At 36.8% G+C, this 14,874-nt stretch overlaps 1 protein-coding gene across 1 annotated transcript; it reads right to left on the bottom strand.

The window, feature by feature from the left end:
* Positions 1-3,355: 3,355 nt before the first annotated feature.
* Positions 3,356-11,381, bottom strand: LOC121422800 (40S ribosomal protein S9). Its single transcript, XM_041618004.1, has 4 exons — positions 11,329-11,381; positions 6,226-6,450; positions 5,636-5,822; positions 3,356-3,705 (listed from the first exon to the last, which is right to left on the bottom strand). The coding sequence occupies exons 2-4, from the start codon at positions 6,434-6,436 to the stop codon at positions 3,531-3,533; spliced, it is 573 nt and encodes a 190-aa protein (XP_041473938.1). The 5' UTR covers positions 6,437-6,450; positions 11,329-11,381; the 3' UTR covers positions 3,356-3,530.
* Positions 11,382-14,874: the final 3,493 nt, after the last annotated feature.

The following is a 14,874-nucleotide window of genomic DNA, read 5'->3' as shown; positions in this document are numbered from 1 at the left end:
TGGTTGTCCCCTCCTAAAATTTTTTGCTTCCGCCGCCAATGGGGGTAACTATGCTCATTCACCTACTATCATAAACAGCTTGTTTTTCAGAGAGCAATTAACAATTTCAGAGAGCAATTAGCAATTTTTAAGCATGTTCAAAACGTAGAAACGTTCATCAAATTGTGATTTTTGTAGGTTAGCCCCGCCAATTTTTTTTTGTCAATTTTTTTTATATTTTGGTTGATAACCTTTTATTTTTTTGGCTTGTCAAATTTTTTGCCTGTATCCATTCCAGGTGGGAAATGATTTGTCTAATATAATACTTGAAGGTGCAGTAAAAAGAACATTGTCAATATTTTTTTTTTTTGCATGTATTTATGTTTTAAGGACCCCATGGAAGAACAGTGGTATCTTATTGATACCGCTGAAATGGGCCATCCTCCATCTGTATGTTATGTTAAATAGATCATGTATATATTTTATCTTTTTATATGGAAATAAATACAAACAAACAAACAAACAATATTCTGAGAAAATGACATTGCATTTTTTTACCATACAATATGTAGGACAGCTGCTCGCATATGACGTCACAAATCAAATACCCGGTGATTAAAATTCTAATAACTTTCTCATCTTATATGGATATTTGTCAGTTTTCTTTGTTTTTCTGCTTTTTAAAAAATAAACTTTCTGTCAGGGTGAACTTCCCCTTTAATTTGACAAAGATATGTTTTATTAAGTAAAACACACTGCGCTTTTCAGCCTTAATGACCCAATGGGGTTGACCTATGGCTTAATAATTATATCCAATTACTAGTCTAATTGGCTAAGGCAATGCAATGAACCCCTTTATTGCGAGGATGGGGCCCCGGGGGAAGCGGCGTACCCAGGATTTTTCAAAACAGGGGCAATTATTTTTGGAGGATATGAATTTTTCCGTGAAAAATATTTGACAAGCAAAAAAAATTATCTTCAAGTTCCAGAGGTTTCACACGTCTGTTTTGCAGTTTTACAACACAAAAGGGGGGGGGCACTGCCCCTGGATCGGTTGTGACTGGTCAGGGGTATGTCCCCCTTAGGTACGCTAGTGCCCGGGGGAGGCGGGGATAATTTCCCTATTTGATAACAAAGAGGCGTGTCAGGATGGCCCAGGGACCATGATTCAAGTTTGATCAAAATTTATAAAGGGATGTGCCCTAATTTCTATATTCAAATTAATGTGAATATGTATCTCTGTATATTTCCTATTTACCCATTTTTTAAAATCCTGTGTAAAGTTCTCTATTGAATGTTTTATTGAAGGAATACATGTAATGGTTAAGACCTAAATCACTTTGGCATCAGGGATCCATGTATTTATAATTAGGTGCTGCTCTTTCAATGTACAGGAAAATTCAAATGTATAATATATCCTTGAATAATTGTACTCTAAATTTAGATAATCCTTTTGGTGTGATGGTCAAATTTGTTGTAATTGTTGTTTGGTCTACTTGATCTAATGCCACCTAATCCAATTCTCATTTAATCTAATGCCCAGTCTAATTTCCACTTGTTTTACTTTGTAAAATGAAAATTTCATTCACAAATACATGTAGTTCATTAATACAGACTAAATGGTGTCAGTGGCTATAAGATGAATAATAAATGGGAATCAAGGCTATGGAAAACATTAATAGACTACCAGTCAGTAGTGGTAATTAGACCTAAAGGTTATTACAATGGAAAAATTAATCTTTTCATCTGGACTGACTTTGATTGAACCAGAGAACAGTTTCACGTCCGATCCGGGACGCTTCTTCAGCTCTTAATAGACAAAATGAGAATAGACCATTTTGGAAGAGACCTTTTGTGACACCCCCACCACCCCCCCATACCCACTTCTCATAACTTATTACTGATTATACCTATTGCCTATTTTTTTATTTCATAGTACATAAATTCAAATCAAAATTAAAAATTAATAGTTTAACAAGACGGCCATGCATCATTTGAATACTTGGTGTAGTACAAACATAAGCCACTTTCGTTCACAACTTCTGAACAGCGTACAACACTGCCACGCCCATATAGTCCTCTTCATTCCTCTTGAACTTCATATACCTCAACTTGCATGTATCTCTGATCAACCAGACCTTAATCAGCTTCTGGGAATAATTCCATAAAAAAACTCGTTTGGACATTTTATCCGACAAGTCCAGTTACCACAGTAACAGTGCTTCTCAGCTTATCAAAATCATGGAAAGTTGTCAGATTTGACTTGTCGGGACAAAAATGGTGATGAAATGCTGCCTTGAAGTCTGAACACTGCATACTTAAAACACACCAGCTTTTTTCACTCATTTTCTCATGTGCAGTATCTCACTCTCCTTACCTCAAGTTGCACAGATTTCTGATAACCCCTTCTGCCATTTTCATCAACCAACTCTAAACATCATCCATTTGTTCTTTCACTCACAAGCTTTTTATCCATCTCACTACCTCAACTAGCATGGTATCTTGAAAACCCCAGTCTGCTTCATTTTTTGCATGGAGAGGAATTTAGAAACATTTCCCAACTCCACCTTTATCCATAAGGGGAAATTTGGATTGGTAAAGAGGGGTTTTTCATGGAAACCATTAGGATAGGATCATTGGCATTTGAAAAATACTCAATTCTGACCACCTGGGCACTGTTGCATATCAAGTTACTGTTATGGTAACTTTGCCATCCAATTGTAACTCCTGAAATCCTTGATTCTGATTGGCTGATTAGCATTGTTACCATGGTAGTTAACATTGGATGGCAAAGTTACCATAATAGTAACTTTTATGCAACAGGGCCCTATATAATGACATCGCTCTATTGAAGAATTCAGAACGTTATCAATGTCAATAGACTACGTAAATAGACTATCAATGGTTTATATCAGCAAGAAACTGATCCACAATGTGCTGCACTCAACCCAGGTGAGGTAAATGGGTACCGGTAGGAAGTAATTCCTTAAGAAGCTGTGTGCGCTCTGAACGCCTAGCTTAGCCGGGTAATATAGGAGCGCCTTGAGCACCTAACAAGGTGGAAACGTGCGCAATATAAATATCCTATATTATATCTGATATTTCTTAACGAAGTCGAAATCCCTTATCTTCAGTCTTTCCAACCTCCAAATTGTTTGTAATGTTATTAAAACTTTCACAATCCTGCTTTTTCTGATTTTTTTTCCCAAGAATTTTCCTTTCAGGTTGGATTCCCCTTCAACTTAAAAAAAATCTGTTGTTAAATCCTAATGGATTTCACCATGAAATAGCATGAAGCAGACTGGATAAGCACTTACAAAAGGGAATAAACTTCATGTAAAATATGACACTCGAAATTGGTTATATGCAGGATAAGCAAGATGTTTATTTGCTCTGAATTCCGAAGACGATGTTGGTAAAGCATCTATCTATCACACTGTCCACTGTAAGGCTTTGAAGCCCCTTGAATGGTAAATGTTCATGTATCAGCAGGATCTTAATGCTGTAGTGCATCTAGGCATGACAGACGAGAAGCTCTACCAGTCTCCATCTTAATCTTCATCTTCATCATCTCCTCCACCACCGCCGGAGCCCTTCTTCATGTTCTGGCGCTTGACACGTCCAGGGCGTCCACCACCATACGGTGATCGCAGGGAGAAGTCGATGTGCTTCTGTGAGTCCAGACGAACAATGTACGAGGGGATGTTCACTACTTGTTTGCGGACACTGCAGGTGAGCAACAATGTGGGATAAAACAAAAAAGTTTTAGTTCACAAATAAGTCAAATCGTCATGAAACAATTTGACAAATGGATCTCTTGAAGTCACAACATGCTGCTAGACATCACAATCTGACGAGACAATCTCATGACATTGGAATAATCTATCTGGCACATTAAGGGTGTGTTGCAAGAAAATATTTGCAATGACAAATAAAATTTAAATAGAGCAAATCAATTTATTCTTCTTGATGCAAGTAGCAGACAAGTAATCAATAGTAAGTTTGCAATCAATTAAAGACTTAAAATTGATTTTGGGACTTAAAACTGACTTACAATTGATTGCAAGTTTCTTGCAACACTCCATTAGAGTAAGACAAAGCACCTCATAAGTTTTGCAGTTGAAAGGACCTTACCATGCTCACAATTAAGTTAGTTTACAATCTGATATTACCAATAAATCATAACGGACCAACATAAAATCCTTGAGAATGGATTACATTTAAATCAATATGGGAGAGGTGGTCAGATATCAATTGGATGAACGAAGATACTTGGCTAGTTATAATGAATTTTAATGCTAACTTTCAAACAACAATGTACCTTGCAATGAATTCCTCTATACACAACATCAATATAAAAAGACGTTAACCATGGCAAGCATGATTAAGTGGTCTTTAAAAGAACGGAAGCACAGATCACTCTGTAGGTCATAGACATAGAGGTATGCAAGCAACCTCCAGTGGTCTGCTATGAATGCCTGGGTCATCATGATCATTATGCCACGCAGTTCTGAATGCGCTTTGGCGTGAGACAACATACAGAAGTCTCAGTGGCCAAACTGAATGAACACTTGCATACTCATCTGGAATAATAATTTTCAACATTCAAATTCATTCATTTGGTAAACAATCACTACTAAGTCTTGATTCTTTTTCTTTTTTTTTACAGGAGGTTGACTCCATACACAGGATTTTTACAGCATTCAAACAGAATTCTTCATTAGGGAAAACACAGGGGCTCTGGGTGAATTTGACCCCAAATGGCCCCCAAGAGCACTGGATAAAAAAAGAGCCCAATAAATTAATACGATATAACAAAGTGGGCTGGTGAGATTAAAGAAAATATATATATATATCATTTCCCCTTGATCTCCATCCAGCTTGCAAGGTTTTTACAGCATTCAAACAGAATTCTTCATTAGGGAAAACACAGGGGCTCTGGGTGAATTTGACCCCAAATGGCCCCCAAGAGCACTGGATAAAAAAAGAACCCAATAAATTAATACAATATAACAAAGTGGGCTGGTCAGATTAAAACATATATATATATATATATATATATCATTTCCCCTTGATCTCCATCCAGCTTGCAGGGTTTTCTTTGATCTTAACTTTCTTTTCTTTGAACTATGATCAGAATACCCTCCACTTATGATCTCACAACCCAATTTATTAATTTCATACAGGTATATAGAAGAAAAAAGAAAGAAAAAATCTTACCATAAATATAAAATCGCATCCCTAATAAATCCTAGGTACAGTGTTGCTCATAAGTTAGTGAGCCCCATCAGAAAATGAACATATTTAACATGTTCAAGTTCTGTATTCTTTAAGTTCTTTATTTAACTGTGAAGTCAGGACTGAAGGTCACACATTTCATTCCATAAAATTTGTTTCTCTGCGCTCGCAGAACATTGTGGTGATGTATTCTTCATTCATCACTCACCTTTGAAGGAGTGCATTTTGTGGTAGGGTTCATTAACTTTTGAGCACAAGTGTACACTATCAATGATTTTCAAAAACACTTTTTTTTAAGTATCCACATGCAATACCCATCATGTGACCGGAAGGCTGAGGACTAAGATATTTGCTGAAAAATTAAGGCAAGGTACTCTTTCTTCTCTAGTTTTTCTCTCAATTTCAAGTTGAAACTTACCGGATGTGACGCTGACGGATGAGGACACGAGCATGATGGATACTCTTGGCCAGTCCAAGCTTGAAGACTTGGGTCTGGAGACGGCGCTCCAAGAAATCTTCGATTCTCAGACCGAGGACGTAATCGAGCTTCATCTTGCTCTCATCCAGCACACCGATTCGCACAAGACGACGCAACAGGGCGTTACCTGGATGAGCAAAATGCGAGCAAGTAAGAAATGGCTGGGATTCCTTGTATGAGTATATATTTTCCAGAACACTTCTCTGGAAAAAAGGAGCTGGAGATTGGTTAGAATTTACCTTGACTATTTTGAATTGACATTATTACAACTTACTTCATGCTATCAAGACCATTCAATGAAACCCCATGTTTTGGAGAGAGCCATTAATTCAGTGGTCAAAACCACCTTAACAAAATATTTCATTCGAATAAATAGAGAAATATCAACTGACAATGACAGAAAATTCAATTTATATTATTGTAAACTTCTGCTTTTCTGCAAAAAAATGGTAGCATAAACATCACACATATGTAATTGAGAGGAGCTGATGAATGATCATACATGGGCAGTGTACTAGATCACATCTTACCTTCAAAGAGCCTCTTCTGGTCCTTTTCCTCCCTGGTAAGCAGCTCTCTAGCGGCCTTCCTGATTTTGGCCAGGGTGTACTTCACACGCCATACCTCACGCTTGTTACGCAGACCATACTCTCCAATGAGCTTCAATTCCTGGTCAAGGCGTTCCTTCTCGAATGGACGACGGGGCGTCACAAAGTTTTTACTACACACCACCTTCGGCATGTTAGTGGATTAACCTTAGACATAGAATTTTGATAATGAAAGAAAATGGATGTGAATAAAACAAGCCTCACTAGTAGTTTCAAACTATACAAGTCTGACAGAAAATTCATATCCATTTCTGCATCAGTCAGATGGGATATTTCTAATCAAACCCATCAATTCAGAGTGTATTGCTCTATATAGTTTGAATTTGAGCTGAAATCGATCTTCAATTCATCAAAGCATAGCTACAGCCTACAAGATTATCAAATGGACTTTTCTTGAGCTCTAAAATGGTAATTAAACACAAAGCTTCTGAAAACTGATGATTTTCTAACAAAAATTTGTGAATCACAAACCACTTCTAATACTTTACCATGTGTACATGTAGGCAGTTTGCAACTTTCTTCAAGGTAGCAAGACTACAAGTTCATAAGATCAAAGACCATTTTTACTCTGAAAAGGTAATCCAAATTTCTTTTGTTTCTAGAAAAATTGTGCAAAATTGGAATCAAGTTTGACACGACGTATTTTGCTTGTGGAGTCACCAAGCACCACAATGTCCTGGCATACTTCAAGAAATTACACTTTTCAGAACACCCCACCTACAAGCTGAATAGGCATCAATCAATATTAAGTTTAATTAGTTTATAATTTTGTATCTTAATTAGGAACTGCATAGCCAAGGGAGCTTGTGTGGTTTATTCCCCCCCCCCTTGGCCATTTATCACACAACCACAGCATAACATGTGCATCACTACAAGGTATTTTGATTATGAGTGAAGAGTTGTTACAAAATCACTTGCAACTGAACTTGATTTAGGATTAGTAGTAAGAATACAAGAGATTTAGCATTTATGAAGCATAATTTTTGCCTTTATACGACCTCTAAATTCTAACGTTAATCATAATTGTGAATAATTTGACACAATTTTGCATTTTATTATTAACTTAAAATTATTATTTTCTGGCATGAAAATAGTATCTCAAATTCTCAATTAGGCCTGAATATTGTCAGTTTTATACAAGGATACAATGAAAATGGGCATTTCTTCGTGACAGGGGCACAATGAAGTTTTTTTGTTAATATTTTCTAAGATTGAGTAAAAAAAAGGGTCACACTCATGGAAAATATGCCTTATGAAAGACTTAAGTGACGAGAAAGTGTTGGCAAAATGAAATTGGAAACAACTTCAGATTTGTCAAATATATTTCTGTACACACGCATGACCAAGTTATTTCCAAATACCCCCTAAACAAATTTTTCTCTATGTGCAAAATAACCCCCTAAAGGCTAAACAAGTTTTTTGCGGGCTTTATTTACACATTTTGGTCCCTTAACATGTTGTCGCCAAAATATGACCTCGGGGAAAAATCATAGTCTACCCTAAACACGTTTAGCTAGTCTTAAAAAAAAAAAATTGGGGGAAAAAATACCCTAAATACATTTGACACTGCAATTGACCATTGACCAGTTTTTCAAAACCACTCTTTTTCTTGAAAATCAGTGTTATGATACTTATGATAGGCCTACCCGTAACGAGTCCACACATCGATGCGGACCACGTCCAAAACTGAAAAAACACCCCTTTCATTTTATAAGCACGTTTTTCGGGTCTCACGAGTGTACACTACAGCAATATATTTGACTGCCCCCCCCCCCCCCCCCCCGGGCAATGCCCTTGGCCTGGCCCTGTCGCAGGGTGACCAGATTTCACAAAATGAAATACGGGACAATCGACAAAAAAGATCAACAAGAAGGCTACACAGTGTTACACCTGTGAACAATTATAAAGAATTGGAAAGGATCGAGGCCGTGAACGAAAGAATGAAGGAGAGAAAGAAAAGACGAAAGAAAAGAGATATATTGAGAAGAAAGAAAAAATTAAGGGGAAAATGAAGGAAAAAATAAAAAAATATAAAGAAAATTAGAATAAAATGATGAAAGAATAAAGAGAAAAAAGTTTCCGTCATTCTTTGAATTAAATAAAGAAAGGAATGGAAGAAAAATACATGTGTTAAAGACAAAATAAAGGAAAGAAAAAAAATAAGAAAAAGGAGGAGGAAAGAATGATGGAAAGAAAATTGTTTCCTTCATTCTTTGAAAGAAAGAAGCAAACAAAGAAAGAAGGAAAACAGTAAGGGAGGAGGGAAGGAAGGAATTAAGGGAGGGGGGAGAAAGAGTAAGGGAAAGAATGAGAAGGAAAAATAAAATAAAGAATGAAAGAAAGAAAGGGAGGAAGAGTGAAGTGAGGAGGGAGTGAAAACATAATGGAAGAACAGAAAGAATTAAAAGAAAAAGGAGAGGAAGGGAGGGGGAGAAGAAAAGTTTAAAGAAAGAAACAATGAAGGAAATAAAAAGGGTCACCGGAATCCGAACCCCCGCTCTATATACCGACTGAGATATCGCAATCGCGCCTCCTAACCATAATATGTTTACACGTGAATATGAAGAACACATTTGTTCTTCACTAAAGATTATCCGAACCATATCAATCCATCATCAGAATGAAATAGACCAATAGTGGAGTTACACTGCAAAAACTCCGGTGTTGATTTAACACCAGCCCGGAATCACACCAAAGTATTGAAACAACACCAGTTTGGAATAAAAGCGATGCTGTTTTAATGCTAATTGGTGTTGACTGTAATTATAAACACATATCTGGTGTTCGACCAAAACTAAACTGGTGTTGTTTAACACTTCCCTGGTATGGACATATATAGATTCCCGGCTGGTGTTAAATCAACACCAGAGTTTTGGCAGTGTAGAGGCAGACTAATGGCAACATCAGGTCAGAATAATCAATATATTTGATTTAATGTATTCTTTTCTTCTGCATTCATACACTGTCAGAAAAAATAAAAGAAGTTCCTGCAGCAGAGTCTCGAGAACACCTGTAATCTTACCGAATTGCGTAATAATCATTCTGTAAATTCATAAAACAAGAATTTTTCTGCAATTTAACAGAACAGGTCTGTTTAAAAAAGGGGAAAAGCGTGTTTTATTCAAGGAAATTTGTAAGATTCCATACATCAAATACCAATTTCCTGTAAGATTACGCAATTCGGTAAGATTACAGGTGTTCTCGAGACTCTGCTGCAGGAACTTCTTCTATTTTTTCTAACAGTGTAGCATTCGCATATGTTTTTTCATTACACAACAAATAGCATTTTGATAAATATTTTTTTTGGCATGAATCACTAATCAAATGAAATGTTATTCTAAGCAAATATGACCTACACTCAAATAAATGAAGTTCCTGCAGCAGAGTCTCGAGAACACCTGTAATCTTACCAGATATAGCGTAATCTTATAGCAAATTGGTATTTGGTGTATATGGAACCTCACTTACAAATTTCCTTCAATAAAACACCCTTTCCCCTTTTTAAACAGTAACTGTAAAATTGCAGAAAATTCATGTTTTATGAATTTACAGAAAGATTCTGATATCGCTTTTTGCAAAATCTTCTTTCTTTTTTCTGTAAAATCAGGGTTTTTTTAATCTCGCCTACAATCAAAGCTGCAGAGATCAAATCTGCATTGCAATATACATGCCGGTACTGTTAGATGACCAATAGATTGACTTTTTTTAAATCAATTTGACTGACATAATATTTATAACACTATATTATTAAAATCCTACACCCGATACCGTATCTTCACATGATCCCTTTATGATTATTTTCTTTCGATTTTGTTATAAATATACAAGTATATATTCTGTTTTGATTCCATTCACTGAATTGTCGTCAATATCCTCATGCAGGTTCCGTATCGGTAATTAGATTTGCCTAGTAATAATACGTTGTGGTTTCCTTACTGTTGAAATGAGGAAAGAAATGTTACATTTATGAAAAATATATCATGTTGTATTATATAAAAGAAAAAGGAGAGGAAGGGAGGGGGAGAAGAAAAAAGTTTAAAGAAAGAATGAAGGAAATAAAAAGGGAAATTTGATAAAGAAGACGGGTAATAAAAGGAGGAAAGAAAGAAAAATGAACACAGAGAGAAAGGGTCAGATAGGAAATAAAGATGGAACAAAAACAGGCAAGCAGGAAGGATAGAAGGATGAAGAATGATAGAAAATAAAGAAAGAGGAATCTGAGAACCCATAATATAATTATACAAATTTCCCGCCGATTTTGTGATTATTTTGGCATGTTTGGTGGAGAGAATCTGCTCCGATCCTACATGCCTAGCTAGTACTAGCTTGCCACACATTGGCAGGAGGCCAGTTCGTTTGCGATGTATTGGGTTAGCAAGAAAATCACCGCAGAACTTGCAAAAGTTTATTTCGATTTTATTGTTGTCTCTGCTTCGTCATCTGTTGGTTATTTTGAAAATTCGTCACTTTTAAATACATTTTGTTCAATATTCTGAAATACGGGACAATTAGGCGTCCCGGGGAGGGTTTGTCGGGACGCCGGGACAAAGAAGCAAAATACGGGACAATCCCGGGAAATACGGGACGTCTGGTCATCCTGCCCTGTCGTTTCATTTAAATTCCACTAAATTAGTAAATAATGGTCTATCTTGGAGCTGCCGCCATGAAATAATAAAGTTAATAAATTTCTCACGTTAAGTAGAAATGTAATTATCCCAACCCTCTCTCTCTCCTTTTTAGTACATGGCAAACAGCATGCGCTGCAGCACTTCACCACACAGCATCTGACCACGTGCATGACGAGTTCAGCTTCACTCAGGGCGCGCCACATGGCACGGCATGCCATTCTTTTCGACAATATACGATTACGTTTCCTCCCCTAAAAATGGTTCATTACCATTACAAATCTACACTTCGTGTGATTCTATGATATTTAAAACACCATTACATCAATCATTACTACCATAAAACATTTTTTATTACGAGAAAATCGTGGTAAAACTAATAAGATTTTGCGGGACCAACCTCACTGGAGGAATTATGTTGAGAAAAGGAAGAGATAGATCGATACATGACAAATAGGGATCGATTATATACGTAGTTTTTTTGTCCAGTCGCTTTCATAATGACCGAAGTGAAATTACGACTTGAAATGAATTTAAAAAAAGAGAAAATGTCAATTTTAAGGATTACTGTCGTAACTTAATTGTTTTTAATAACTGTTAGGTACTTGAATGTCATTTAATCAACTTGCGACGTGATTAGTTTACATACAATTATATGTAGGGTCTGGCTTTCAACGTAATCAGCACGCGGATGAATATCACATCTAATCACTCACAAAAAAATATCTGTTCGCACCATATATACAGGCCCTGCCTCCAAAGAGCTGGTTAATGAATTAGCTCGCAATTTTGTAACTTTATGGACATTAGTGAGGTTATACAGATGTTTTCCAATTATAGATTGGGCTGAGGCTAAGTAAAACTCTCCTGTCATCATATACAGGGGCCGCGGAAGTGGGGGGGGGGGGGCTTCAGACCCCACCTTTTTTTTTACAAAAACGTAAAAACCATACAATTGTGGTTTTTGGCATGGTCAGCCCCCCCCCCTTTGGAAACCGTTCCGCCCCTGTATGATTTGAACTGATCTCATACGTAAAGCAAAAAAAAAATGATCTCATCATTTTTGTCATTATCGCTCAGACGATCGAGGAATAGGCCTACAGATCGGGCGACGGTATGCCCCCCACCCCGGCCCAGTTTCACGACCAAGAAAAAGAAAGAAAAAATGAATGAGGGTATAGTGATTTCTGAATATATTTTCAAAATCTGTTAGAATCCTGAATGGAAAAGCTCAATTGGCTTCACTTCGCTCGCTCGCATTATTTTAACATACATTTTGCTCCACCAGACTTCTGGCAGCCATCTAAATTTTTGGCAATTAGACGCCACTGGCAATGTAAATCAAATGACATTATTTTTTCTATTTGTTTTCCTCCAAGAATAGGAAAAGTAGATTGACAAGCATACTTGTAAGCTAATCATCATTGCTGCAACTTATTTGGGCCTATTTCAAAGCCATAATATTATGTATCGGCCCGAGTTTTGAAATTTGATTACGATTTCATGTGAACATAAGCATAGGAGAAAATGAGGGAATGAATTGCATCAAGTTTTGCATACGTACAGGCTATATAAATGGTCTGCTTCGGCATATAACTGGCAAGAGCAGCCAGGGGCGACGGTGGGGAGCTCTATAGTTAGTGCAAACCCTTCATTCGATTTAAGGGTCTGAACCACTGGCGTAAATCCGTGTTGATGGGTGGGGGATGACTGAAATACTTTGGCATTTTTTTTTTGCAATCATGCTTTTAGAAATGCAAGGAATTGTCATTGATATATGTCCACAGTGGGGTAACGTGGGTCACGGCATGGGGGGCACCAACTAAATTTTTTAAATCACTGCATGAGTGAGCGCGCTCAGTTGCCAGGTATACTGACAATGTCATTATAGGGATATGCATCTCACTGATCATATAATGCGAGCGCAAAGCGCGAGCTGATTTTTTTTTATATTTACAACTGAAAAGGGACTTTATAATCAAATTTAATCATGATAGGTACCTGTCTCACTAAACAGAAACAGAAACAATGCGAGCGCGAAGCGCGAGCTGAAGTTTTTGTATATTTTGACCCCAAACAGCGAGATTTAAAGGAATATATTTTAAGAATCCGTTAAGAGTATGCATATCTCACCATAGTCATCTAATGCGAGTGCCAATTAAGCGCTTGCTGATTACATCTGAACACATGAAACACTTTTTGTAGTCATTGCAATCATGATTATCATACCATCTCACTAATCAAATATTGCGAGCGCGAAGCGCGAGCTGAAAATTTAGATAATTCAGACCTGAAGTGGCGCATTCTAAGGTTTCTTTGTAGGAATTAACTAGGACCATACGTATTTCATTAACAAAATGATGCGAGCGCGAAACGCGAGCTGAAAATTGTTTATATTCTGATCAGAAGAAGGGACATTTTGAGGACTGATTTTAAGGAATTCATGAAGAGCAGACATATCTCACCAATTAATGCGAACGTAATCATGGACAGGAAATGTTTCATATGTACGAAGACCTTAACATGGGTCATTCACTTTTTGAGTCATTAAAAAGAAGCATATGTCACTACATAAAACAATAATAACTCAAGTGCTAGGAAATATATTTGGTTTATATTGACTTGAAAACGGGATGTTTTAGTACAACGGGATTATATATCTCGTAAACAGAAAATGCGAGCACCAGGAACAATGAAGACGTAGGCCCTGGGCAAATTATGTTTCATGAAGTTATGATAAAAATGTTTCTTATGTAATGCAACATAACGTAATTATATCATAATATAACATTATAATGAACATGGGTGTCGATCGGTATTCTTGGTTGGGGGGGATGATTGACACAAATGCATTGGCGGCGGAAGCCAAAAATTTTAGGAGGGGACAACCCAAGAAAAAAAATTGACAAGCAAAAAAAAAAAAAAAAAAAAGTTCTCAACCTAAAAATTATAGGGGGGACGTGTAGGAAAATAAATTGACAAGCAAAAAAAAAAAAAAAAAAAGGTCAGCAACTACAAATTTAGGGGGGACCGTCCCCCCCTCCTCAAATTTAGGGGGGACACGTCCCCCCCCCCCGCTTCCGCCGCCTATGCACAAATGTTCTTGTGGATGGGGATATTTCAACATTACCCCCACTAGAATCACAAGTTAGGACATTTGGGAGTGGTTGATATGCATGGTGTTCTTGGAAATTCCTTCATTGTTGTAGTGTACTATACTTGTATAATTTTTTTGAAAATTCAATTTGTGTTACAAGTAAGCCTATTCTAAACTCATACCAAGAAAAAAATGACAAAAATTGACTGGATCATGTACATAGTGATCTGTTTATTGAGCATGATGTATACACAGGGGCGTCGATCCATTTTTCAGATGGGGGGGGGGGGCCAAAATTATGAATCAACGTTCCAAAGGCGCTCGATCACAATATATATATATATGAGAAAGAGACACATACCTCACCTTCACCAACAATGCGAGCGCGAAGCGCGAGCTAAATTTTTTTAGTATGTCATGAAAACAGGAAAAATGTACCTGTTTAGGTTTGTTTGTAGTAACTCATGAGGAGGGTCGATGCATGTATCTCACTAGAGAGCGAGCTGAAATTTCTTTATATTCTGACCTGAAAGCTTGATATTCTAAGCATTTTTGGTACCAGTGATTAAGATAGGTATCTAGAAGAACAATAGATGCGAGCGCGAGCTGAAAATTTTGATATTTTGATCTGGAAAAAAGGACACTTTAATGGAAGATATATATCCAACAAAAGATTATTGCAAAATCAAAGTTCTTTTGAGGTTTAGAATTGAAAACGGGACATTATATTCACCTATATAATCATGAAAAGTATGGGTTTTTGGTACATGATGCGAGCGCGAAGCGCGAGCTGAAAATTTTTATATTCCAATCTGAAAAGCAGACATTTTGAGCACGATTTTAAATCAA

The sequence above is a fragment of the Lytechinus variegatus genome, chromosome 10 (assembly GCF_018143015.1).
Source record: "Lytechinus variegatus isolate NC3 chromosome 10, Lvar_3.0, whole genome shotgun sequence".
In the NCBI taxonomy this organism is placed as follows: domain Eukaryota; kingdom Metazoa; phylum Echinodermata; class Echinoidea; order Temnopleuroida; family Toxopneustidae; genus Lytechinus; species Lytechinus variegatus.
Note: the sequence above shows the minus strand (reverse complement) of the source record. Positions and strands in the feature narration are given on the sequence as shown.

Bases quoted from the DNA above. Each gene is read 5' to 3' on its own strand.
- LOC121422800 (XM_041618004.1), bottom strand. From the start codon at position 6,436: ATGCCGAAGGTGGTGTGTAGTAAAAACTTTGTGACGCCCCGTCGTCCA. The intron at 5,823-6,225 runs GTAAGATGTGAT...TTGCTCATCCAG, and splicing joins CCAGAAGAGGCTCTTTGAAG to GTAACGCCCTGTTGCGTCGT. The intron at 3,706-5,635 runs GTAAGTTTCAAC...GCTCACCTGCAG, and splicing joins ATCCGTCAGCGTCACATCCG to TGTCCGCAAACAAGTAGTGA.